The 27,907-nt window shown below is 44.8% G+C and overlaps 1 protein-coding gene across 2 annotated transcripts in view; it reads right to left on the reverse strand.

Moving 5' to 3' along the window:
* Window positions 1-2,270: 2,270 nt before the first annotated feature.
* LOC131684563 (DNA-dependent protein kinase catalytic subunit-like) overlaps window positions 2,271-27,907 on the reverse strand; it is a 35,218-nt gene continuing 9,581 nt past the window's right edge. For both annotated transcript variants that reach the window (XM_058967559.1, XM_058967558.1), the window contains exons 5-8: window positions 13,017-20,002; window positions 12,779-12,963; window positions 3,147-4,430; window positions 2,271-3,079 (exon numbers count right to left, since the gene is read on the reverse strand). In XM_058967559.1, the coding sequence (XP_058823542.1) occupies window positions 2,318-3,079; window positions 3,147-4,430; window positions 12,779-12,963; window positions 13,017-20,002 (9,217 nt within the window). In that variant the 3' untranslated portion in view covers window positions 2,271-2,317. The remainder of the gene's footprint in view (window positions 3,080-3,146; window positions 4,431-12,778; window positions 12,964-13,016; window positions 20,003-27,907) is intronic.

The raw sequence follows: 27,907 nt of genomic DNA on the forward strand, positions 1-27,907 counted from the left end.
CGAAGCATCCTATTTGGTACAACAGGCAAATTATAAATCTGAAAAATAGGAAACAAAAAGCCCACAAACTATACAAGAAAAATCAAAATAACGAGCACTTGGAACAATATCTCGACATTTGCGATAAACATTTGCATTTGCGGATTCATCAAAAGGTGCTGGCCCTGATGGAATTCCATCATTATTTATGAAAACCTAGCAACCGAGCTTACAACTCCATTATTCTGGCTCTTTAATATGTCTTTACAATCTGGAGAGTTCCCCAAAACATGGAAGAGTTCTTTCTTAGTACCTATATATAAATATGGGAAAAAATCTGACGTTCGCAATTATCGTGGAATAGCCATAATCTCCAGCATTCCGAAACTTTTTGAATCAATCATTAACGAAAAAATATTTCTTCAAATAAAAAACAGAATTACTAACCTCCAACATGGCTTCTTCAAAGGTCGTTCGACCTCAACAAATTTACTAGAATTTATTAACTATTCACTGATTGCAATGGACAATGGAAACTACGTGGAAGCACTTTACACAGACTTTAGTAAAGCATTTGATCGAATCGACATCCCAGTGTTACTTTATAAATTAAAAAAGATGGGAATTGAGCCTGAGCTGCGTACGTGGTTAGAATCATATCTATCCAACCGCCAGCAAATAATCAAATTCAAAGGAAAGCAATCTAATCCAATTGAAGTCACTTCAGGAGTTCCACAAGGCTCTCATTTAGGACCTCTATTGTTTATTTTATATGTGAACGATATTTCCTTCCTTTTCAAAAAACTGAAAGTACTAATCTATGCCGATGACATGAAGCTTTACTTGGAGATAAGAAATGCCGAGGATATCGATACATTCCAAAACGAAATTCTAGTTTTCCACACGTGGTGTCAAAAAAGCCTCCTACTTGAGCTTGAGCTTGTGCGACCACCCCTGGTTGCTACTCCGTTACCGATCTGGACTAGCTGAAGTTGCACAGGGAATCAGTAGATAATTATGCTTGGGAGTAGCGAAACATCTTTCAATGCGTAACGCCTGGTAATCCTAAAGTGTTTATTGATCAATACCGGCGCCGTCCAGGCACGAACGTAGATCACGGAAGGAAAGGGAAGGAATGTTAGCCGTATATAACGTATACACTACTGCGCATTCCACAAGTATCACGGGAGGAGGATATTTGTTAGAAAGTATAGAAGTTGGATTCTACTTCTTCTTTTGCCGACACCAGAGAGGTGACTCAACTATCTGGACTAGATACCGATCCATCAACTCATGCACCGGGGACCAACGGCTTTACTTCCCTTTCGAAGGAAGACGTGACCACAGATTTTTCACATCCGAAAAATGTCAACGACCTCGGTTGTCACTAGTCGAGGGCGGTGCATATGTATGGTTAACTGTAGGTTTGATGCTGAAGTGCGTATTGTTTGCGAGGTTTTCTCTGTTGGTGTCGGTGTGTCCATGAGGGTTCCAAGTGGGGGGTTTTGATCGGTTTTTATTATGCTAGTCATAAGGGTCCTCCGGTTTTGATTCTGCCAGCCGTAATCGGGTCCGACGAACGACGGCCGTCTTCACCGATTCGTGGATTATGAACGGGGTTGGTAGGTGACGATGTTCGGCTCCACCATTTGAGTTGACCGCTATCATTAGCAGAGTCTGCTAGTCAATTACATCTCCGGAATTCAGGTACAGTGTAAGGGTGCGGCTCTTGGATGGAGCGCCGAGCCCATCCGGGTGGCGCTGTTCACGTCCCATGACCCCGTATGGATGAACTGAATTTTCACAAACCCTTGAACCACCTGCCCTCGCTGGCTGTGTGCATACGAGGAAGTGCACGGCGGGCATTCAAGAATACTAAAGAATGGCGACCGTCGATCGAGGAGCCTGGATATCTAAAACACAATCATTATTCGGAGCACCCGAACTGTTCAGTCCCAATAATGATGATCGGTGGATAGTTTCTTGTTCGGATTAATTTATAGCCTTGATTTGCTTACCTGTCAGGATTGTTGACTAGAAGTCCTGATCGACTTGTCAAACCACTGTCTTTGAAGGTCCTCTATAACTTCGACAATTTGTGCACGGAATACACGAAAGGTCTAAGGTAACAGAAGCGTAGATGGTAAATCGATTACCTTGAACGCAACTCACCTGTGTTCGATTTCCAACTCAGCACGTAGTGTTAGAGAATGCACTTTACATTTTCAATAATGAAAAAATCATGATGTTGATTAAATGGATTAAATTATGCCAATGTATACATATAACACAACAGTAAACATTTATTCGTATAACAATATTTAGTTTGACAACCCGCCTAGAACCACGGAAACCATCCAGCGAATGCAATACCTAAAATAGACCCGCTAGTTGCTGCATGTAGCAAACATTGAACTTGCTGCTCCACGGTCAAATTTCCTTCCGGTAGTGCAGGTGTGTCTACCTGCAATAGCTTCAGGTAGCCCTCGAGAAACTCTTGCGTGTGATTAACCTGCCCGAGTCGCATTTCTTCCGCTACCAGCACCTTCGGGTTGGCTCCGTTCAACTTCCTAATCGCAATATTAATGCGGGTTTGGGGATCCCACGTCAGAATGCTTTTAGTGTCTTCCTGATTAAATCGACGTCGTGACGCTTCCAGCCAATCAAGCGTCGGTTCCCGTACAAAGACTTCCAGGCATGATTTTAACAGCTTCTTGGAATTTCTCAAACAAGCCAGGGTGTAAACCAAACATTTGTGCATCAAACCGGATGTGCGCATCGGTTCCATAACGCTAACGAACTGCGGTGTCAAACGGAAGGGGACCATTTCCGGAATTCCCTGGTCACGCGTCCCTGCACCGAATGCAATCCCAAAATCTACACCGGCCAACCTGCCGCTACTGCGATCAATTAAAAGGTTCGAAGTATGACGATCACCAATGCCCAAAATCCAGCAGGAAATGTTCATCGCCATCAGGCTTTTGGCAAAGTTGCCACGAAGGTTGTAAAACGATTCTGGCGAAGCGGTCATTTCAAAAAGGGCCCGTTTAAGAGCATCCTCTTTGATTTTGTAACGCAGTTCGTTGAACTTCAACATGATCTAAAACGGAAAAAAAACAAAAATACATACTAGTGACCCTTATCAATTTAAATTCTTCATTTCTTACCTTCTCAGGTGTGCTAACAGCTGCAACTTTTCCGTAAACTTTCGATAACATCGGCCTACGATCCGAGGACAGTCCTGCGGTTTGCGTCAAAAACTGATCATATTCACGATTGATTACATTCGTTACGTCCCCATTCGGGTTAAAGCGTACCATCGATCGAACCGCTACACTTTTGATTGAGGATGTGTTCGGCATCCATCCGATAAGACCGAAGTCGTTCTTTATCGGTATGACTTCGTATGTTCTCACCGACAGCTGGTGATCTTTACAGTGCTTATCGAGCGATAGCTGAGTGGATATGGTTCCAAGCAATTGCTGAATGCGTTGATCTTGACGCAGATCCTCTCCGAATTTAACCAAGAAATCATATGTCCTTCCATCGCTTCCCATGATCTGTAGTCGAAGCGGCTTCCGTAGAGTGGTATACATCTCTAGCGTGTTGCAGACTTTGACTATTTTCACGTGATTCAATACATTTGGCCGATAGTCCACGTTGTACTGACCAGGCAACTCCAACATATCTTCTCGATCGCTGAAGTGATACGCGGCCAACCACGGTGAATACCTACATAAGTCGAGTGTGTTGTGCCTCGGATCCAACTTATCTGCCTCCTTTCTTACGTGATCCAAACGTTTCCAAATATCATTTATTTGGCTCTCAAAATCGTACTCTAATAGTTTAAGCCATTCTTCCTTCAGTGGTATAATTTTTCGATGCTCGTGCCCTAGATCCGATGTAGCGTCAGGAAAAACGCCTACCATAGAATCGGTTACCTGCTGCCGAAACTGAGCGTTGTTTGTTATCTCTGATGATTGCAAGAGTTTCATCGACATATCGGAAACCATCTTCTTCACCTTCATGGAAGGGATAAGCACGTGGCAAAGTTCTCTAGTGAAACGATCCAACTTAGGTAACTCTAGAGTTTTTAGTATTTTAGATGCAAAAGTTCCCGTCGATTGACTACCACCATTCTTCAGGAAATTTTCATAGGTAAGCTTAGTCGAATAGTACAGCGCCATTGGGTAGCTGCGGGCAATCCGTAACAGCAGATCCGCCAAAAATGATTCGTTTGCGAAATCAACGTAGGAAAGGATCTGCGGAATCCAACGTAGGAACATCCACTCTGGGACCGGACTGCTAGCTTCGGTGAAAACTCGATGCAATGATCCGTCCTGTAGATGCGGAAGTTGTAATAGGCATGGAAACAACTGCCTTGCAGGTTTGGATCCGTACTGCATCGATGCTAGAAGCGATGTGATCAGTTGTTCTTCGAGATTTATTGTCTGTTAAGAAGAAATATTATGAATTAGTTTTTGGTGGGCTGATAGAACAGCCGCCTATTGCTATCAATCTTTACCGCGAGACAAAGTTTAAAACAGAAATTTATCATCCGTGTTCTAGTCAATATTGGTAGTTGTTATGATGGGGATTAGGAAAATATGCTAGAGTAGTGACGGTGCTTTCTAAGGTCTCCGTTGATATTAGATGGACGTTCGAGAACCTGAACCGAATTCCCATTTGAACTTGTTTCGTATTCGACTCGAACAAGCCTTGCTTATCTGAGGAAATGACTTGACATTTCCAAAAACCAAAGTCATAGGTTGAGCAAAATAATCAATTACATCGATCAGTACACTCAAGTTTTTTTTACGCGGTTTTTTTTGTGCGGTATTTTTTTACGCGGATTTTGAAATTTACGCGGTTTTCATTTACGCGGATTTTGAAATATACGCGGTTTTCATTTACGCAGCAAGTATCCCCCGCGTAAAAAAAAACTGAGTGTACTCTCTTTTGCGCCAATTATGTTTCCATTTTCTGAACCAGCCATTACATCCAAGATCAAAAGAGTCTACCGTTAGCAATTCACTTGTAAATAGGAAAACAAATCCCCCTGCAAGTCATAAAGACATTCGAACCAATGAGAATGGATCATGCCAGTCGAAGGCCACGGGAGATCCCCGGATGCCCTATGACACAGAGCCGTACCAACCTGGGAATCCAAAGAATAATCAAATAAAAAGCAATAAAGCGATCTCTTTGTATAGTTTAAACTGTGTTAATTATCATCGGCCCAAAATTTCACCGCCGCAAATTGTCACAACACAACGCGGTATGAAGTATGTATGTATTGGCGGTTTAATACCACGTATACGGCTAGTGGGCGATATCTTTCAATTCTTCCACCGTGAGTATCTACAAGAATGTATTTCAGTGAAAGGGCAACGTCGAGCCTTGTCATAGGCTAGTATATCCGGGCTGTTGTGGTGTAGGAATTGGTCCGATAGAACAGTGCGATCCCAGTACAGCTTGGAACGGGCGCTTTCCAGAATAGGCACAGACAGATAACGGTAGTTCTGCCCAATCTCTTCCAAAAGACCATGTTGCAGCGCCAATTACTGGTGCTAAATCTTGGCAAAGCTGTTGCGATGGTCGATGAAGGCTGCGTTGGGTAGTATGCAGCAGCCTGCCATAATGTGGTCATTGGTTTCATGCGGCGAAAGAGCATCCGGCATATATCCTCGACGTCTTGATGGCAAACATACCTCCTGTAATTCCTCGTCGGCATTATTCTGTCCTCCATGACAATCCTGTCGGACTCGATCACTCGTTGTTTTGATTGAACCGGAATCAGTTTTGTTTTGATCGCTCCGACTATTTCTTAATTTTCGACGCGTTTTATGTGTGTTTTAATTGTTGTGTTGTCACTAAGCGTTTCGCAAACTTTGTGTTGTCGATCGGGAAGTGACGAAGTAACTTTTTAAACTGTGTATTCGCTGTTTTGTGTTGAGGAAAATACCCGCTACCGAGTTTGTTTTGCATTCTCCATCGGTACCAGCACTGCTATTTTTTCGTGCTGTACAGTGCAAGCGTAGGTAGCAGTGATGGAGAAGCAGCAGTGCGGAGCTTGTACTTTGCCGATTAACTAGCTGTTGTGGCTTTCGCGGTACATATTTTCACATCGGCCAGCAGTGCTTGGGTTTTAACCATCGCGCTAATAAGGAATTGCTGTCGCAGGGAAAGATTGTCTTTTTCTGCTCACCGTGTCGCGAAGAGCTCAATGGAAGGAGTGTGCGCTCTTATATTGCGGCTAAAGTCGAACCTGGAATTGCCACACCGAATGTTGAAAATCTATTATCTCAAATTCAACAACTTTCTTCATTTGTTGAATCGTTGAGCCAAAAAGTCGACCGTTTGACTGTGTGCCAGAACCATGCCGATCGAACGAATGATGAACCAATTCGCTCTAGTGGTCAATCTGATACGCCAGTTTGGCCTAGACTGGGAGTGAAACGTCGCCGTGGAAATCAAGTCCAGCCTGTACATGCTACGGTTAATCATGGAACAAATGTGGTTGACCTCAGTGACCTGTCCATTACGTCTATTACTCCTGAAGTACCACCGCCAAAGTTCTGGTTATACCTGTCTGGTTTTCACCCTATGATCACCGACAGGGACGTCCAGAAAATCCTTCTCCGTTGTTTGAATGTTAAAGGTACCCCTGATATCGTGCGTTTAGTGCCAAAGAGTAAAGACACGACAAATTTGTCCTTCGTGTCGTTTAAGATTGGCCTTGATCCAGTACTGAAACAGATAGCACTTACTCCGTCTACTTGGTCCGAGGGCCTGCTGTTTCGAGAATTCATCGACATGTCAATAAAATCCAATCGTGGACCCGGTCTAAACCGACTCCAAACTCCAAGTGGATGTAATCATACTGAGAATTTGGAAAGCCCAATGGTGACTAAGTAGCTGATGGGAAATAGTACATGTTACATCCCCGGACTCCGAATTCCTTTCTAGCACAACTTGCCACCGTTACGAAGAAGCATTGTTCCGCCGTCATCGCCGAGACTGCACAAACGAAATTCACGCTGCGCTGCCATCACCGGGACGCCTGTTATGCCGCATTACGGAAGCTCCTGAGCGCTTCGAAACAGTCGTGCTACCAGCCAGCGACCAGCTTAGTCGTCCCGGCCCTGCGTTCGGAGGTCGTGAGGGGGTCTTACCAACTCCCTTCTCAGGCGAGTATTTTGCTTCAAATGACGATCCGCTTCCTGAAAACCTTCTGATTTCTAGCATGCCCTCTGGTACAACTCGTTCGAACAATCTGCCGTTGTTTGAACGAAGCATTATTTCGCCGCCATCGCCAAGACTGCACAAACGAATTCACGCTGCGCTGCCATCACCGGGACGCCTGTTATACCGCATTACGGAAGCTCCCGAGCGCTTCGAAACAGTCGTGCTACCAGCCAGCGACCAGCTTAGTCGTCCCGGCTCTGCGTTCGGAGGTCGTGAGGGGGTCTTACCAACTCCCTTCTCAGGCGAGTATTTTGCTTTAAATGACGATCCGCTTCCTGAAAACCTTCTGGTTTCCAGCTTGCCATCGGGTACATCACGTCCTTGCAATTTGTCGGGACGCTTGGCACGTGGTGTCGATGGTTTGCGATTGTATTACCAAAACGTCAGAAGGCTAAGGACGAAAATCGAGGACTCCCTGCGACCTCCCAGGAAGCCTCCCTGGTCGAACGCAATGCTTCGGAATCTGAAACGCATCCGTGCCAAAGCTCTACGTGCGTACACAAATCGACGATGCCCGATTCTCAAGCGTTTTTTCGCAATATCCAGTAATGAGTACCGCTGTTATAATAAATTTCTGTACAAAGGATATGTGAACCGCATTCAACAAAACTTACGACGAAATCCGAAGGGCTTCTGGACTTTTGTTAATACAAACAGGAAGCAAACGGGCCTTCCGTCTAGTATGGTCTACAATGGCGAAGTAGCGACTACGACGGCGACAAAGTGCTCCCTATTTGCCAGTTACTTCTCGAGTATCTTCACGACTGATGCGCCAACTGCCATCGAGCTCGACAACGCGTCCCGTGATGTTCCCGTTGGTGCGGTGGATATAGATGTATTCACCATTTCAGAACAATCAGTTCACTCTGCAATACAAAAAACGAAATCGTCGTATGCTTCAGGACTAAGTGCCTTCAGCTGTTCTGAAAAAATGTTCGGATATTTTAGCGATTCCACTGACGCACCTTTTCAATGTGTCACTTCAGCAGCAAAATTTTTCCGATGATTGGAAGTGTTCAGTCATGTTTCCGGTACACAAGAAAGGTGACAAAAGCAACATCGAGAACTACCGGGGAATCACATCGCTGAGAGTCCAGTCAAAAATTTCCGAATCCTTATCAACGAGGTGCTGTTCTCTGCTAGTAAACATTACATAAGCACTTGTCAGCACGGATTCTTTCCCGGTCGATCGGTGGAAACGAACCTGGTCTCCTTCACATAATTTTGTACGTCACAAATGCCCAAACAACTGCAGGTGGACACGATCTACACAGATCTTAAGGCTGCTCTCGATACTATTAACCATGAGATACTGCTAACGAAGCTTGATAAACTTGGATGCACTTCCCGATTCTGCCGTTGGCTTCGATCATACCTTGTTCGCCGTAAAGTCGTTGTTCAAATTGGTGACAATGATTCCTTTTCCAACCATTCTGGAGTTCCTCAAGGTAGTACGCTTGGTCCGCTACAGTTTTCACTGTTCGTGAATGATGTTGTTTTCATCTTAATGCGTGGAGGGAAACTGTTCTTCGCCGACGACTTGAAAATATTTCTAATTATAAGGAAAGAAGCCGATTGCCGTGAGCTACAGTATCTCGTTGATACCTTTTATAGTTTGTGTAAAAGAAACATGATGGTTCTTAGTGTTGCTAAATGCTTTGTTATCAGCTTTCATCGAACGAAGAACATGTTTACTTTCAACTACAACATCGCTGGAACTCAGCTGCAACGCGTTGATCATGTAAAAGATTTGGGCGTCATCCTTGATGAAAGGCTAACGTACACCCATCACTTCTCAACGATCATTGACAAAGCTAACCGTCTACTAGATTTTATGTTCATAATATCCAACTAATTCCGGGACCCTTTGTGCTTCAAAGCGTTGTATTGTTCACTGGTGCGCTCACAGTTGGAATTCGCAAACGTCGTCTGGTGCCCCTACCATGCAATTTGGAGCCAAAGAATTGAAGCCGTCCAGCGCAGATTCACAAGATATGCGTTACGTCAATTGCCTTGGAATGATCCGCTGAACTTGCCACCATACGAAGACCGTTGTCGATTACTAGGACTGCACACTTTAGAAGATCGTAGACACGCGTCGCAAGCTACCTTCGTATCTAAGCTTCTTCTCGCCGAATATGATGTTCCCGATATCCTATCAGAAATTAACCTCTACGCACCAACCCGTGTCCTTCGTCCTCGAACACTGCTGCAGACTGAAATGCGTAACACTAACTACGCTGCCAACAGCCCGATACTAGCAATGGTCCGTCGCTTCAACGATTTTACCGTCATCTTCAACTTCGTCATTAGTTCTGCACAGTTTAGAAATCGTTTGTTATCACTTTAGGTTAATTAAATAATAATTCATCAAAAGGGCGGAAGTGTTGTTTGTAAACAAACTTATTTCGCTCATTAGTCTGCTACAGAGTGGAATTTCATGAAAAATAAGCGTTAATGTAACTTTTTACCCTTGGTAGAAGTAATTTCAATTGTTTTCTGCTTCGTAATTATAGTAAATTAAGAGAAAACGTCGACGTCCGGCTGTTCCAACTGATGGGGGTGGGCACCGAGCACAGCTTTGTTTCCACTCTGCTATCTCCTCCTCCGCAGCCTGCAAATTGCAGTTAAGGTTGTAGTTCGCTTGCTCTATGTGAAGTATGCTATAGTTGCGGTCCGCAGCACAAACTGTTTGATACTCTTCATGTCCGCAAAATATTCTCGCAGTCGTAGCACCTGCGCTACGCATAGTGCATGGATGTCTACTATCCTTTGTCCCGTGGTAATGTGAATCTCTCCAGCGCCAATTGAGGATGGCGCATTCCCGCGTGTCCAAACGCCTTCCTCGATTTTCTCTCTAGATCTTCCAGGTCAGTCCGGCTCCATTTGATGACGCCAAAACTGTAGTTCAACACGGGACACCAAACGTGATGATTGCTCTGTCCCTATTCCCCGCATGCAGGAAAGACTTCAAGACACAGTTAACTCGACTCGAGAACTTATTTCGGAGCCTAAGCTTCGGTGTGGCGGATCCCAGGGAGCTGCCGGAATCCGAAATACTTCGCCACGAACCATGTCCATCTGAATCATCTCGCTTTTGTTGATCTCGCAGCCTCCAATGTCGACCTATCACCCGGATAGTAGCTGAACAGATCGATATTTCTCATGGCCAAACGCCGTGCCGATGTCGCCACTAATCCTTTAAACTAGTTTGATAACTACACCCAGTGATTCCGTCGAGTCAACATCGATCTTGTGATCGTCCATGTAGAAAGTATGAGTCACCTCTTCCGATGAGCTTTCTCCATACCTTATCTGATAGCCATGCCCGTTTGGATTGAGTTTCCTACTGAACGGGTTAAAGGAATCGCCTTGGAATGTCCCTTTCAAGATGTGGAGCGTTCTACAACGCAACACGTATTTCCCACTTCTGAGCTGCATCGGAACCTTGCGACGACAGGATCAACTTTATACATCTCCAATACCTTGATAAGGAACGAGTGCGGTATGGAATCGTATGCCTTGCTGTAATCGGTATAGACCATACCAAGGTTCCGTTGGTTACACTCTACTTGTCCAACAATGACTGCACCGATTATGGCTTAATATTTTCCGTCATGTGTATTTTTCTTGCATCCCTTCTGCTCCTCTGTCAGGATGCTACCAAATACATATTTGTATTTGATGCTACTCTGCTCACAATGGGCCCATACGTATGTGGTGATGAAGGTGCTCATGATGCCATGCAGACTTGCTAGACATGTTATTGGTCTGTGTTTATATGGGTTGGACGTGTTGCTGTTTTTGGGGAGAATTGTGGTACCACGGGTGATAAAATCCGGAAATAATGGTAGTTCGTGTAACGCGCTGTAGAAACATACAGCCATCGTGGGATGTACAACGGTCAGTATTTTGTACCGAAAGTTTTGGACACCACCTGGTCAAGGTGCCGCCCAATTCCTAAGGTACCGCGTAGCCTCACGTACAGTATATGATGCTCTCGGAAAAGCTGGTTCAACTCGTGGTGACTCCCTTCAAGTTGATTGCATTATCAGTATACAACCGCTGCACCAATCCTCTACGGTTGAGGAAGCGTCTTAATCTAGGAACGCATCGGTCATCTGATCAGCTTCGAGGTGTACTGCCTTGGTGGTCATGCAGACATACACTGCTACATTCGCATTGACGAGCTGTAGGCGGTTGGTTTCTTCCTTGTTTTACCAACAATGGAACCAACGTAGTCCACACCAATCATTGCTAATGAAATCACGATTCGTGATTACGGAAAATTCTCACAAGAACACGCTTTGAGCGGCCAATGCCGCTGTCGAATTACATTGATGAGCGCTGATTGGTCAGGATAAAGCAGTTCGATATGCATATTTCTGATTAGCATCGTTGAGGTGGAATCATTTTCGGGCAATATGAGGAAGGCTTTGAGGCAACTTGGTGTTGGAGAATCCGCCTTCGACTTGGAGCAAGCCATCGCCGCTGAATGGACGAAGATTTCTGATTCCTGATTCCATTCCGTCTGCTAATGCGCGTGCTGGGAAATCTTGATGGGCACCACCGTCGATTGCTGCAATTCTCGGATCGTCAATTTGGACGTGTGAGTTCGATCGAACAATGTTTCTGCTGGTGTTGACGAACCTCAAAGCATATGCGATGATGCGTTGTACCTTGCGAAAGTTGCTGAGTCTGGCCACGTACAGAAATGTTCGACTTCCACACCCGGCATAGCGATGACAAAAATTCAGCTCTGGGTCATGAACTTCTTCTGGATCTTCTATTTCATAGTAGATTGATCGAAGGCGTTCTACTAAAGAACGTTTTCGGATAATTGTTCCGGTAGCTAACCTCACGATACCACGTCAGCTGAATTACTTCTCTTGTTTCCAGTGATTCTCTGGGTCTCTGCTGCACGATTTCGCATATAAACTAACCGACGATCATTTAAACTTTGCAATCTCGGAGTAGAGTTTTCAGATGACAATTGATGATGATGCTGAGCTATGAGAAGCTGATCGTTAATTAAACCCCACAGTAAGCCAAGCACTTTTATTTGCGAGCTGCTTGTTACGCTCTACGACTGGAATACACTGCTCATTTGAGTTTGAGCACCATCAGTGCATCAATCTCCGACCTGTGTATATTACTGATATTCCACGATTTTTTGTACTAATGCAAGTTCGCCAATATTGATAAAAGTATAACCGAGACTCCGACTTGGTTGAATTCTAATCGTGTTATTTATCCAGAACAACAACCGAGTCAATGAAGTTGTGTAGGATGACTTTCGTGGAAGTTGCGCTTAATCGAGGTGAAACGTGTTATCGCGACTTCTTATAATTGCACTTGGCCACTCTCGCATCGGTAAGATCGTCTCAATAGTGAAACTGTTCGCTCATGAACGTTGAGACCCGGCGCAACTTATAATAATTCTGCAAATTACAAACGTGCACGATGATCAGGTAATGCTTATAAGCTTAACGCTCACAAAACGCAATGCAATTCTCTGTTCTGATTTAAGCTAGAAATCATTCGTACTCACCTCTCCAATCGCCTCTCGTTCAAGCCCCTCATAGCAGAATTGCGCCAGTTTTAAGTGACAGTCAGCTAAACGAATTGTATCTTTAGCCTGCACCGTGCTGCTTTCCAATATACAATTATTTGCTATTTCGATGGATTTCTGCAAGCACTCCCGCGAATACCGGTTGAATTGGATTTCCAGCGATTCTGTAAATAAAATCCTGTAATAAGACGCTCTTTGCCGCATATATCTATCTTACCTTCCCCAGCGAATGGTAGGAACCGTCTCAGTGCTTCTACATCTGCCTCTGGATTATTCCGGACGATTTCCCGTAAAGTTTGCGACATACAATAAAGCTCTTGCAGTCCCTCTACCTTCACGTTCGGATGCCGACCCAACTCATCATTTTCGACGACTACTCTCAATCGTTCAAAATTTTTACCTATTCGTTGCAAAGTAATTGCCGGACCGCCTCCGCTTTCCATCTCAAAGAATCTTCTCATTTTCAGCTGTGCGATTCTATAACAATACCCGCTTTCATTTTGCTCGTCCGCTAACGCTGCCAATCGATTGATGATTTTACGGGCAAATCGCAAGTTGTTTTGTCCGAATGCAGCATCCAGCAGATGTAGTTCCGCGTCAAATATCGCACCTTTCAGCAGACCAACAAAATCAGTCTGTAGCAACCGGTCATCTGCCGCATCTTCCAGTCTAGTTTCTAACAGGCTCTGCACAAATTTACGGTACGTCAGCAGTGCATCCCAAACGAGCAACGAGTCAGATACGCTCGGGGATGAATTTTGCCAATTGGCGACCAGCTTATGCAGTTGTTTCGGTTCCAAAGGATTGCCAAGCAGATCGCTGAACGCGTGGATCTCGGAAACTTTTCGAATGTCAAGTAACTTCCGTACTCTTAATTTGGCAGACATTATATCCAGATAGCTCCATTCTTGCAGGAAGTGACGCAACACCTGATCGGAGTACATTTTAGCACGAGAGTACTCACCACTGGCTAGCTGCAGCATCGTAATTTCTTCCCCAAAGTTTGCCTTGATGTAATCCATCCGGTCCGGGATAAGCATCCATCGGTCAAGCAGGACTATGAAAGCACGGCCGCGTTCATCTCCGGCTAGATTCAACCTAGTGTTGCAGTGGAAGTAGTTGGGCAGAATGTTTTCCATATTCCACTCATCCGTCCAAAAATCTTCTGCGTCATTTCCATCGGTTTGTTTCTCTAATATAATCTCCAAATCTTCCCACATGCCCATCTGTGCATAGCAGTTGAAGTAAGATTGGTAACAAAAATTTTGCTCTGCCAGGCGACCTTGATTTTCGCGGATCATTATGTGATAGAGTTCTCTAGCTCGGTAGAAGTTTCCGCTACTCTCCAGTTCGATTGCTTTTTTAAGTCTTGTATCGCTGTCCATTTTATCCGAGAATATATCCCCCAGGACATCATACTCGTTCAACATATGATACAGCTCGGCTAGCTTAATCCAGTGTATCGCTTCCAGCGTGACCGAGGAGGAGTGCGAAACGATGGACCCGTCGGGGAAATCGTATTCGTGCAACTTATGTTCCAGATAAAGTACTCCCATGCTCATCATGTTGGCTCCGCAGGCAACGGCAGCAACGCTGTCAGCCGCGAGATCAAACACTCTTGGTCTTTTCATTGCCAGTTCTACAAGAGCACCGAACAGATTCGGATCGCAGCTCTTAGTTTCAGTCAAGATCTTCTGGATGGATTGGCTGATAGCTAGGATCCTGTCGTTCGAATGTTGCTCACTTTGTTCCCATTCGTCCAAAATACCATCGAAAATAGAGACGAACACCTGTCGTGCCAAAGCTGAATCACGTCTACATATGGCCTGCAGTGGTAACAGTAGGGCTAAACTGTTGATTAGAAGATCAGGAAAATCTCCGATTCGGTAGCGGCGATAAAGAACTACCTCGCTTTGTTTCATCTTGTGGCTTTCGGCTTTGCGGACGGCTTCGTAGCTATGGCGTTCGATGGCACGCAAAGCCTGATCATGTGCTGATCGTTCCTTGTCTTTGAGAATTCGTTTGCGAAGGCTGTCATAAGATTTGGAACTTTTTCCGGTTACAAATCCAGTACCAGCTGCTGTTAGTCGTGATCGTCGGTCCAGGATGGGAGGATTGACTTCGAATAGCAAGGAGTTTTGAGTGGGCAGCGTGAAAGTACTTGCCGTTTGACTCATCGCTGTGGGATCTAATGTCGGTTCAAAAGCATTGCCGCTAGTCCCGAATTGTGTAGCCTTGATCATCTGTTCCATTTGGGAACCATCGGTTGTGGTGAGATAACGTTGCTGTGACTCGACAAACAATGGTGCCGATGCAAAAGAATTCCGCAGACGCCAGCGTGTATCGATGGAGTACTCTCGTAGTTTAACATCTGCTTCGTACTCGTGCTGAAAGATTCGTCGTTTCGATTCCGGATTCTTTACAGCAGAATCCAGTAGGATTTGTGTGGCGTAGCCAAGATAATTTGCCTCCTGCGCTGGATCGTACAGGCTAGAAAGTATTCGCTGAAAGCGGGCATCTATTTCTTCCGGGAAACGTGATCCGTCCATCCAGAACTCAAATATACGGCTTTGAAGCGACTGATCCGAGTCGTTTAAACCAACTAGCAGAGCCTTTCTAAGCATCTGCTGAGTACTTTCTTGAAGTCTTTGGATGGAGTTTTCATGAATGAAAATTAGTATCTCGTAAACAACGTCCCGAACATCGGAGCGATCGCTACTGGCCAGAGAGAACACGTTGACGAGAAGGTCGTCCAAATTCTGCGGTGTCATTAACGAAAGGGACTTATTGATGAGATGTAAGGCCAACAACTGATAGGTACGATCTCTCAATAATCCTTTCAAATCCAAGGAAATTAGTTCGCGGTGAACCTGTTCCTTGTATGCTTCCACGCGTGATAGCAACATCTCCAGATAGATTTTCTTCGAAGCTCCAGTCGCATTTGGTATGGCATGCGAAATCACGACCAGGAACGAATCAACAACCGGTGAGAAAGACTTATGAATCCCATAAACAACATCCATAAACTTGTTCTCGTGTATTTTTCTCAACGCCATAAGTTTTGCCAAAAATTCGTTCTGATACCGTTCATCTTCGGACTGCTCCCCCTCCGGATATAGATGGCTCAAACACATACCCAACAGCTCAGAAGCCGGTCGATAAACTGCAGTCTTCTCCGAATCCAAACAACGAAATATCGCTCGTATGAAGTCAAACTTTGATGTTTCTGTCCAAGGTACTAACCCATTTGCCAACACGATCGCGTTCAGCTGCAAACCGCAAAGGTTCTGCTTGGATTCCGGGTCCTGCGACGGCCCAATCATATCGTACAATAGTTGAACTGGAACATTGATAACGGTCTTCCATTGTTCGATCAAATTCTTCGCCAGTTCTAGATTCAATCGGAATACTTCTCTCCTAGCGTGATAACAATGTCGCATAAGAAACTTAACCAGCCCAGACGCTAAACAGATTTCGTCCAAACTGCTCGGCTTAAAGACGTCACTCCACTCGAGTATCAGTGCAATCAGGTCAGTCACGAAGGTGTTCAACTGCGCAGAAATGCACTCATCAACGATGACCTGCATCAACGCAGGAACAAGCGTAGAAGCATATGGCTTCAACCACTGGCGACAGTTGTCTATGACTTTTGTCAAGAATAGCCGAACGTTTTTGTGCTGATCGCGATCACTAACGGAAGCTACCAAGAACTTAACCCACGGTGGCGGCACTGCACGTACTCCCTCCACCGTCGGTGTGATCTTGTTTTCGTGCATATGCTGGATGACTGCACAAACCGTAGCCATGACTTCGTGATCATTCAATTTCGATTGTTCCAGCGGTACGGTAAATCGACGGTGGACTTGCTGACTTAATTCGTCGACTTCTCTTACCGATACCTCCTGTGTCGTTCGAACTACCGAATAGTTCAAGTCTAGCTTGGTAACATCTTGACTCAACGAGGATTCAAACACACTGGTCATCTGAATGTACTTGAAACGATTGGCAGATTTCCCAGACGCGGACGTCAGTCGACGGATGGAGACTATTTTGTCCTTTATTTTCGGGTAATCTTCCAATTCTTGACTGCTACAATCGTATATCTGGTCTTCCGAACAGTTGATAAGTTTTCTCCAGATAAATTCGTTTTTATCGTGACTTTCTCGGAACAACAGCACGTTGTACAGCTGTAGATCTTCCTTGGTATTGCTTATAATAGCGGCCAGAGCTCGGTAGGCGGCACACTGATATTTTCGGAACAATTCGGCAGTCGGCGAGTCTGGTGTAAGAAACACTTCCGCCCGACAGGCATAGGCTTTCTTCGTGAAATCGGTGATCATTTTGTTTCCTGGAGCTTTTCCACTTTCGCCGTATAGAGCCTTTGCGACCATGCAATCATCGGTGATAACCATACTTTGTGGCAGTATTGCAACATACAATTCGATTAACTGGAATCCACCGAACCGATTCACCAGCGCTTGTTCTGCATCCCAGCCAGCTCCGAACTGACCGTAGTTACTGCGAATCATTTCATAGATTTTCTTTATGACCAGTTTGTAGAAAGCCAATATCGTTTCAACGCTACCCAAACGTATTCCGGTAATTAGGAACCGCTTCAGAACTGTTAGACGAATACTAGGCTCCAGCGATTCGTCGCAAAACTTCAAGAATATCTCCTTCAAGTTATAACACTGCTGGCTGCTAGTTTGAATCCTTATGTACTCTCCCAAAGCGGTGCGTATTTTCTGCTCCGCTATATGTTCTGGATCAGCTGCCGTTGCGTTGATAACCGCTTTCAAAATCACCGGTGATCGTGAAACAACCATTGCATCCAGCAATGCTAGGATGCAGCTTTCAAAACTAATCCTCTGCACGCTACTGGCACTAAACTCTGACGAGTGTAGTGGGAAATGCTGATCCTGTAGTTTCTGCAAAGCCGCGGAGACCTCTGCTGAATCGAAATCCGTATCTCCAACCAATGTCGGTAGCAGAAACATTGCCTTTGATTTGAGATCCAGCTGGTTTTGTGGATTCTCTATGAGCCCCAATAACCATGGTTGGAACCCTAACGCTTTCCGACCAATTTGACTTATTGGAGTCGGACTAGCCATTGCTACGTTGGACATAAGTTCGATCAAATGTAAATCAGACGATCCGAACTTATTTTCCACCTGCGAGGCTACCTCGAAAATGATTTTCCATGAGTTCAAGATTTGCTCGGTTACAGCTTTCAGAACATGGATCTGCGAACGATTCTTTTGGTAATTGAACTCCAGAAAGCTGCATAACGTATGGACAATCATCGAAAAGTTTGTGACGTTCAAACTACCAATCAATTTCTCCACGCTCTCGGGTATCTGCTGTGCAATGTAGTCGTAAATTGGTTCCCGGAATGTGCTGGCGAAATGTTCCCCGTGAAGGATACCAGACTTGTCGGATTGTTGAAACAGCCTCAACTTGTCATCGTTGAGCATCAATTTTATCAAAAGTTCCATTGCGGCCGCTGATTTGAACATCAGAGCACACCGTAACACAGTTTCCGCGAACCTTTTAACTGACGGAGTAAGCGTCGCCTGGAATAACTCCTCCACACGCTTCTCTTTCAATCCGTCGAACACATCATGAATTAATTTATCCGATACCACCTCCAAGAACGAATTGGTACGCTCGCCGAAAGAGTGTCTGTATGTTTCATATCTCTTAGCAATCATCATAACCCCCTTCACCAAATTACTATCCTCCAATCCAATTGTCTCCGCTTTCATTAAATCCTCCAACCGCTCAGAGACGTTCATAATTGTACGACCAAGCTTCTCTCCAACAACCTGATGAACTCTTTCCTTGAAACTACCGTGTTCAAAACCCTCGATCTTAGCTAAAAGCTGTTCCACTTTCTCAGGCAACTTTGCGATCGTCTCCTGACACGATTTGAAATCAAATCCCATCTTCTGCGGCTCATAAACCAAATCGACTATGAAATTCAGCACTGCCCGAGATTCCCAGAAACTCTCCGGTATGCTACGACAGCATCGTTGCGGTAGGACCGTAACTAACAAATCGATTATTCGAACCGTTATCGTACACTTTAACATGTTGTATTTGATGATCTTCTCTGTACAAACACGAAACTCGATGCTACCAGCACTCTCCTCAACAATCTCCGGACGAAGCATCGACATGAGATCAAACATCGTAGCATTTACCACAGATGTCAGGAAAAATTCCACCACCGCGAAAAGGTTTGATTGACGCAGAAAATCTTCTGGATTGTGCAACAACGAATTCCTCAACAGCCAATAGTACATATCCATAGAGGAGCTGAGATACTCCAACCAAGTGTAAATGTTAACGATCAAGGGTAGATTATTTTCGACGATGAACTGAAGGTTAGAAGCGTTACGGATCCCGTAAATCACATCCACATGATCGCACATGTTCAAAACATCTCCGTCGGTGGAATATTTTCGCACAAACTCGGCACCGGATCGGCATCCTTCCACGGCATTCGTTAACCTCGGGAACACTTCCATGCACTTGTGTCGGTAGTTCGTCTCCCTGGAACTACACTGTTTCAGTACCCACATCACCAAATCCTTCAGCAGTCCACCCCGAAACACAGTTGGTATGATCCTGGATGAACTCGCTTTATTGAATAAATCTTTCCGTACAATCAAAACCCGCACCAAGTGATCGATCGTGACGGATACTTGCTCCAAACTATTTGTTGAACTATCGAAGTCTTCGGTCATGATGAAATTCACACAAAACACATAGAAAAGATCGAACCAACTTCGTTCGATGTGCGTTTCGTCTTCGCGCAAGACCCGGTAGATGTTGTTGAACGCCAAGGCAGCTCCCTGCCGACGATTGGGGTTCGAATCCAGACTGTAGGTGCGTAACTTTTCCAGTATCACCTTTAGATTCATAGCAGTCGATGCCGTCTGTTGACCGACCGGAGTCTGTTTGATGGTCCATAGCAGAAATTCACGAATACAGCGTGCCGCCAAATCACGTATACTGGTATCGGAGGGATGCGATATTGAATCCATGAGGCAGTTCGCCAGTACCTCAGTGCCTTTCTGGCCAATTTTGGAGGGTTGCGTGAGGTAATGAATGATTTGGAAAATCAATGGTTCGAACATCTGGCACACGGCAATGTCGGTATCGGTGCCGAGCTGCAGAAGGTGGTTGCAGAGTTCGGTCCTGAAATGGTTATGGAACGGAGTTGAAATGTGTTATGGTCATAAACTTTTTATAATTGCAAGTAAGTCCCACGTGAATAGAGAATTCCATGGGACATGGGACAAACATACGGAACTGGGTAGTAGTCTTAGTCTTATTGGATTACGCTGAAATAGTGCTGTCAGAGAAGGTGTCGATGGTCGGTGAAAAAGTTCAAGTTGATACGTCACTGACTTGAAATATTTTATAAACTCTATACAAATCGCTGATACTCCCTGCTGCTCTGTACTGCCATGGGGCATGAGAATGATGAAAGTAGACTATCGAGTACTCGGTGTGTTTGAGAGAAGAATTCTGCGTCCAATACTTGGCGACACAGTAGAGCATGGAGAATGACGCAGACACATGAACCACGCGCTGTACCAAGTACACAAACCAGCTGACATTGAAATGTTGATAAAACACGTGTACTAGACATGTATGCTAGACACGTAAGAGATATCAGCTAAAGTTATGCTCAGATAATCTGGAAGAGGTCGTCGACTTCTGGACAGACCTCGCACTCGTTGGCTATGTGGAATTTAGGAAGATGCGCGTGCGACAGGTATTCAAGGAGACTGGAGATTGGCGACTCAAGATCGAGTAGGATGGAAATCTACAATACCATGATTCGGAGTACCCGGCTTGTTGGGCCACTGTGTTGATGATTAAACCTATAAATTAAGACTGTTTTCGGCAATCTTTTCCTTGCAATTGAACTTTCGTATATATTCCTGGAGAATTGTGTTCGGAAGTATCGGAAGCTACGAAATGTAAAAACATGTCTAAAGGCTGTTTATATCATACACCCGGCGCGATATGTTGTCCCATCTTTCGCTCAGTCCCGTTCGTGCAAGTAGAGTTTTGTACTGCTTGAGCTCTGCTATCCAGCCGGTTCATTTCCCTCGACGCGAGGTGGCAACATGACCGAAGGCTTTAAGATTAAGTGTCGACGATACGGAAGTGTCTTCCCGAAGGTGATCCACCGCATAGAAACTCGTAGTTACTAAAGAGCTATTAGTGAACCAGTGAGTTAAATTAACACCCGCTGTCCTGCGTCATAGTATTAGATAACTCCTGCAGCTTGCCATGACCACCCGGTGGTCTACGCAAAAGAAGAGAAAAATCAAAGTTTCGAGGAAGATCTCATTTTTTTAAGTAAGGTTTGTATTGGAAAATGCTGGAGGGACCAAGCTCGCAGATGCCCTAAACAATCTATGAACCACGACCCTTCCAAACCTGGAAGCCGGTAACTATCATAACCCAAACCGATCAAAACTCCCATTTTGGAATCTCCATAGACATCTACATTAACATAGAGAACCTATCAAACCATACGTACATGAACAAAAGCATCAAACCAGCAGTTTCTTGAGTTAAGGTAATAGCTAGAGTGCATCGCGATTATTAATCCGACGTGCCATGCTGATATCAATGACACGCCCTTTCGGCCACCAGTTCCTGGTACAATCGCTATCAACGATCACTAGGGAGTCTCACAGCTATTGGTCTTACGACGTAGACTTGTAACATCTACCACGTGCGGTTTAGTGTGGTAACGCTATCACTTTGAACCGTTAGATAGACCTAATAGACCTTATAAGAAGTGGTTAGGTGTAACCGGGTCTGATGTTTTCTCTTCCAGCGGTAACTCAATGAGCGATCTAGGGGTAATTATCATTTAAATTTCAGCGAGCATATTTCGAAGTAGTTCGTTAGTTTGTAGGCGCTTCGCCTTATTCTCATCCAGATCCCATTTAACTGAGTTAATTTATCTCTCCCAGCAACCTCTGAAGTGCGGCGATGCACTTGTTTTTTCCATTTTGCATCTCAGCTCCTCTTAATATCAGTAGTTTCCTAACAAAACTTGTAGATTGGACAAGTTGATAGATCACATTCTCAGCAGCTATAAGTTCATCCTCGGTCAGCGGACCGTACACCGGTGCTTGGTTCAGTAACCTGCTACGGATGTTCCGCGGAAAGCGACAAATGAATGCTATGCGCCGTACCAAAAGGATTCAACTCGAAAAGACTTTAAACCTAATCGACGGTGTTCGAGCGAGATGATGAAGCGACTACTCATTAAGTTCTTCGGATGGGGTGCCGATGTCTTGGTTCAACACTGGCGACTCTTGTGCTAAACTTCACAGAAAATATGAAGCATGAAACCAACGACTGGTCCGCTCAAAGCTTGCCACTTTTTTCATTTCGTAGCCTCGTCGGGGAGATTTTGATTGATGAATATTCAGCTCCACTTCGAGACATCCCTTGAGTCTAGCAATTCACTTACCCTGAACGCCTCGAACTGGCTGTACCAACGATGGTCAGAAGTGAGCCAGCAAATCACATCCTGTGAGTCTGCCCAGAAAAAACTCTGGGACGGTTTCAGCTTATCAGACTCAACAATAATGTTAACCAGACGAACACCTAGCACTACAGCCTCGAGTTTCGGTATTGAGACGAATCGTAATGGAACCACACGGGTTTTTGGTCCGATCAGGGCACATTCAACGCGATCATCTTCTTCGAATCTGAAATATGCAACAATAGCGAAACCGTTTTCCAATGTATCGACGAACACGTGGAGTTTACTCTCCATGGTTTCACTGGCTGAAGTAATCGTTTGGTAGCATCTTGGTACATTGACAGACTCGCCCAGCGGTACCACGTCAAGCCACGCCTGCCACTTTTTACATTGCTCCTCTCTTATGGAGTCGTCCCATGTTTTACCAGAACGCCGTATTTCCTGAAGTCGAATTTTTAGATACATCAGAAAGTTTCCAATCTACCCTTTTTTACAATGGAGAAGACGTTTACGTACTAGCCCAGTACATGTGCTATTAGTAGGTGTCCAAGCTACCACACGGGGTGTACTGGGGGCGAGTCTGCATTGGGCTCCGCCATCGTTCCCCCCAGGGACTACCTCTCGGTATTACTTCTGGGAGGATGGCTGTACTTGATGTACTCATTCACTATCGCTCACGCGTTCATACGTTTTCTATGAGGCTTACTTGGGTGCTCTCTCTATCGCACCTTGATTCACTCTCTAACACTCCACATTAGGCTGACTTTTGTGCTCACCTTTGTCGTTCCTTGCGAGGCTGACTTGTGTGCTCACCTTTTTTATTCCTTGCTAGGCTTACTTTTGTGCTCGCCTCTAACATGTGAGGCTGACTTGGATGCTCAGCTCACCCTATCACCTGGTTCACTCTCGATCGTACCACACTATTATACCCCTGTCGCTCCCCCTGGCATCCCATGTGGGACATTTTTCTTAGGCCCCACTTCTGACATACCATGCGAGGCTGACTTGTGTGCTCACCTTTCTCATTCCTTGCTAGGCTTACTTTTGTGCTAACCTTTACCATACCATGTGAGGCTGACTTTTGTGCTCACCCTTAACATACCGTGTGAGACTGACTTGGATGCTCACCCTTTCACTCCTCGGCCACGCCACGAGGCATCGATAGCTAAGTCCCAACATACTACGCTACGACCCTCCCATCTTGGCATGAGGCAGTCCACATATACACTCGCTCTTATTGGGTATAAATTGGGTTGAGATATTAACGCAGGGTATTCTGGATGAATCTGTGAATAGATTTTATCACGAACTGGAATCAATATTTCAACAACTTGTGCCTAGGAGGAAACGCACGCGTCGCCCGGATAACAAATGACCTTGGTGGAATGCTGAGTTACGAAATCTTCGAAATCGTCTCAGGAAGGCTCGAAAACGATTTTTTAGAACAAGAGGCGAAACCGACAAAACGTCCGTGCGGAAATTAGAACGCCAATTCGAGCTCGTGAATGCAACATACTTTCGCTCATATGTCTCCCGAATTGAATGCAGCATGAAGGACAACCCAAAGCAGTTTTGGTCTTACCTGCGGAACAAAACGTGCTCTAGTGGAATCCCGGAAAGCGTCAACTATCGAGACAGGACATCAACGTCACCAGCGGAGTCAGCAAATCTATTCTCGTCATTCTTTCAAAACGTGCTAAGTAATAACTCGCCACCTTTGTCTGAATCGTACTTGAGTAGTTTGCCAATGTTCACTCTGAATTTGCCTTCAACATCATTCACCGAACATCAGTTACATCTTAATCTTCGGGGGATTGACAGTTCCAAGGGCCCGGGGTCCGACGGGCTACAACCATCGTTCATCAAGAACTGCTCTTCATCTTTGGCACTACCAGCATCTCTATTATTCAATCGCTTTCTTGCTGAAAATGTTTTCCACACAAAGTGGAAGGAAGCTTTGATAACTCCAATCCACAAAACCGGCAACGTACATGATGTCACCAATTATAGAGGAATTTCAATCTTAAGCTGTCCTAAAATCTTCGAGAGTATGTTGTTAGATGTTATCTACCCCGCGTTAAAACACATAATCACTTTGAACCAGCATGGTTTTGTAAAGAAGCGCTCGACAACTACAAAACTGATGAGCTACGTGTCGACGCTAATTGATAAATTGGAAAAACGACAACAGATCGATGCGGTGTACATCGACTTCTCGAAAGCTTTTGACCGTGTTCCTCATCAGCTTGCTGTGGAAAAGCTTAGGCGGACTGGACTGCCGGACTGGCTGACTAATTGGATCTCCTCGTATCTTGCGAACCGTAGCGCCTCGGTACGACTTGGAACTACACTCTCGGATCCTTTCCACATTTCATCGGGCGTTCCTCAAGGGAGTCATCTCGGACTTCTTCTATTTGTGCTCTTCGTGAACGACCACTGCAGTGAGCTATCGTCTTCTAAAGTCATGTATGCTGATGATCTGAAAATATATCGTGTCATAACAACTATGGTAGACTGTTTCCAGCTTCCTCCATATGAAGATCGCTGTATCCTCATCAATCTCCCTACGCTGTGAAACAGACGGATTTTTCTGCAACGACTTTTCATTTTCGACCTTCTGACAGACAGCATAGACTCTCCTGCGCTTCTAGCAAAACTCGACCTCAACGTTCCGGGAAGAACTTTTCGGAGAATTGATTTTTTCCGTCGCTCAACACATCGCACGCAGTACGGCCAGAATAATCCTTTGGATGTTTGCTGTCAACTCTTCAACAATGTCTATCATTTGTTTGATTTTAATATTAGTAAAGAATCGTTTAAATTAAAAATAGGATTAAGTTACTGTTTAGTCTAAGTCTGTGCGATGTAACTTTTTTAAATTGAAGACAATACAATACAATACAATACAATACACTCGCTCTTCTGCCTTGCTTCGGGGTGGCTGGGTTTACCCCTTACACGGTTGCCAGTCGCTGCGCCAAACCTGCCTCAGCATGGACAGGCCATTCACTCACTTTTTTTGCGCTCGGCCTTTTTCGCTCCAACTAACCAATCACTATAAGTTAGTCGTGCCGTAGCAACCGAGACTGCGTTCCACTTCTCCACCGATTGACACATCCGCTGAATAAGGGTATCAGGAGTTGTGTCCCAGCCACAGACGTAAAGCATTGTTCTTCTTTCGACGTCGAACCGAGGACATACGAACAGTATGTGTTAGGCAGTTTCGTCTACACCTGGGCAGTCCGGACAGGCTGGGACCTCTGCGTGCCCGAACCTGTGGAGGTACTGTCAGAAACAGCCATGGCCTGACAGGAATTGTGTCAGATGGAAGTGAACTTCCCCATGGGGTCTTCCCACCCAGCTCGATATGTTGGATATCAGCCGGTGGGTCCACCTACCTTTCGAGGAGTTATCCCACTCACGCTGCCATCTGGCGACCGAGATCACCCTGGTGCGCTCGCGGGCTCCTCTATTTCCAATACCCTAGCGGAGTGTGAACCATCAGAAGCGTCCTTAGTACCTATATTTTTAGTGGAATATACCTATCTTTTTGGTGAGATACGTTGAAGGTAAACGAATCCACTACCACACTCCCAAGATTTTTTCCGTCGCTAGTTTGTTGCCTATATTTAAGCTCTTTCCCGTGCCTTGTCCGGCATCCAGCGTCTTTAGCCAGATTGACCGCTTCCTCCTCTGATTCCACACTAGATACCCGAGCAAAGTCCAACATCAAAATTACAGCAAATATACAACATATTTTGATATCAAGCATCAAATTGAAATCTTATTTTGATATCAGTTTGAACTTTTTCAGATATGACATCGTATTTTGATCTCATTTTGATGTGCTTACATTTTTAGAAAAAAATGTTTGTTTCTATTTCTTTGACAAACATCAAATTGATTACTTATTTTGTTATCAATGAAATATTTCACCATCTCAATTAGTTTTTAATTTGCTTTCACTGATAGCATAAATAGTTTTCTGTTTGATGTCATAGTGCAATTTTTCTGCTTTCGATTTTGATCTTTTAACCGTTTAAACGACCAAAATGATAACAACCTGAGCAATCATTCCTTACTACATCACAACATCAAGTTTAGTTCTCAATTTGATATCAGACTCTGCTCGGGTAGCATGTCATCCACGGTGTGCTCGTCAACAATGACTTCAACCGCTCTGGGGAACTGATACTCAAACTGTTATTCATTGCGGTTTTTCACAAACTCAAGCACAACTGGGAGAACAAGTAGCGTACAATGCCATTATTTTGATGATAAATACGTCGGGATCGCGGCTTGAATCACCGTCGCACCAAAGAAACCTTTGATATTGTCCATTAAAATCCTGTTTCGTATCTGTCTCCTTTTACCTGCGGTAGTGATGTCAGCAATTTGTTCGCTCCTTCTCTATCCTTGGATAGTATTAGCTAAGTCACTTCTGTCCGAAAATATTCTTTAACAGACTTTTGTATGTTCCTATATTCCGGTACCGATGCTAGGTGCAGATGAGCACAGCCTATACACAAGCCAATCAAGACGTGTCTTAGTGGTAGTGGGTTTTGGCTCCTTCGTAACTGTCACTGGTATGGCCCAAAAAGTAATTATTAATCTCTATCAGGATTCCAGTAGAAACAATTCTATACGAGCCAATCTTCAGTCCTTGCAGATGACTATACCGACGAACCATCTCTTCAAACGACACAGATCGATGGTTTTATCCGAGATTGCCAACAGCATGGGCTTTAGGTACCTAGCAGATATATTTTGTTCTCGCTGTGGATTCCTGATATTTCCAATGCAAGTTTCACTAAATCTTTCTTCTCGTGGTGCTGATTAGATGTCCAGTTGAGGCACAGAGATTGTGGCACATCCTCCATACGTAGTTCTTTCAAGAGGCTATGTTCCATCAACGTTGTTTAGGACCCGTCATCCAAGAATTGCCATCGGCATGCACGTTCACATCCTCTCTGCAAATACGTTTTCCGTCTCCATTCCGGAAGTAGAGAGAGTTGACGTATAAACGTATGACGTCGCTGAAGTATGATAGTCCCGTCGGGCTCATCTGCTACCGATGCATCGCCCAAGTGAACTAAACGATGAGGTGGTAAACTTTCCACCAACACTCATATGTTATGAACAGCAACACCGAAATCTATGAGCGTATTTATGTATTTATGATACCTTCCAATGCGGATGCGGATATAGCAGCAGGCTTCGACCAGCTTCCGCGCAATCGAGCAAGTTCTATTCCTCACTAAACTCACACATTCTTGTAGAGTTCTCGTAGCTTGCAATAAACAGGGGGCATTCTTCCGGGTCCCCAGTGAAAAAAACGGTAAATCTTTAGCAATTGCTTGGCGGGCAGCAAGTTGACTTCGGCTTATGTCATATGGTTTATAGAACGAAGGAAATGCGAAATTATAGATCGGTAGAACAACCTCATCCACATTTCCGTTCTGCGCCGCTGCCTGACTACCGGAACTAGGTACGGAATTTCCCACACCGCAGTGTAGTTATAGACATTCTTTGAGATGCTTCCTTTCCAGCACCTTTGTGATTGCCAACGAGATTGGCCAATT

This window comes from Topomyia yanbarensis, chromosome 2 (assembly GCF_030247195.1).
Source record: "Topomyia yanbarensis strain Yona2022 chromosome 2, ASM3024719v1, whole genome shotgun sequence".
In the NCBI taxonomy this organism is placed as follows: domain Eukaryota; kingdom Metazoa; phylum Arthropoda; class Insecta; order Diptera; family Culicidae; genus Topomyia; species Topomyia yanbarensis.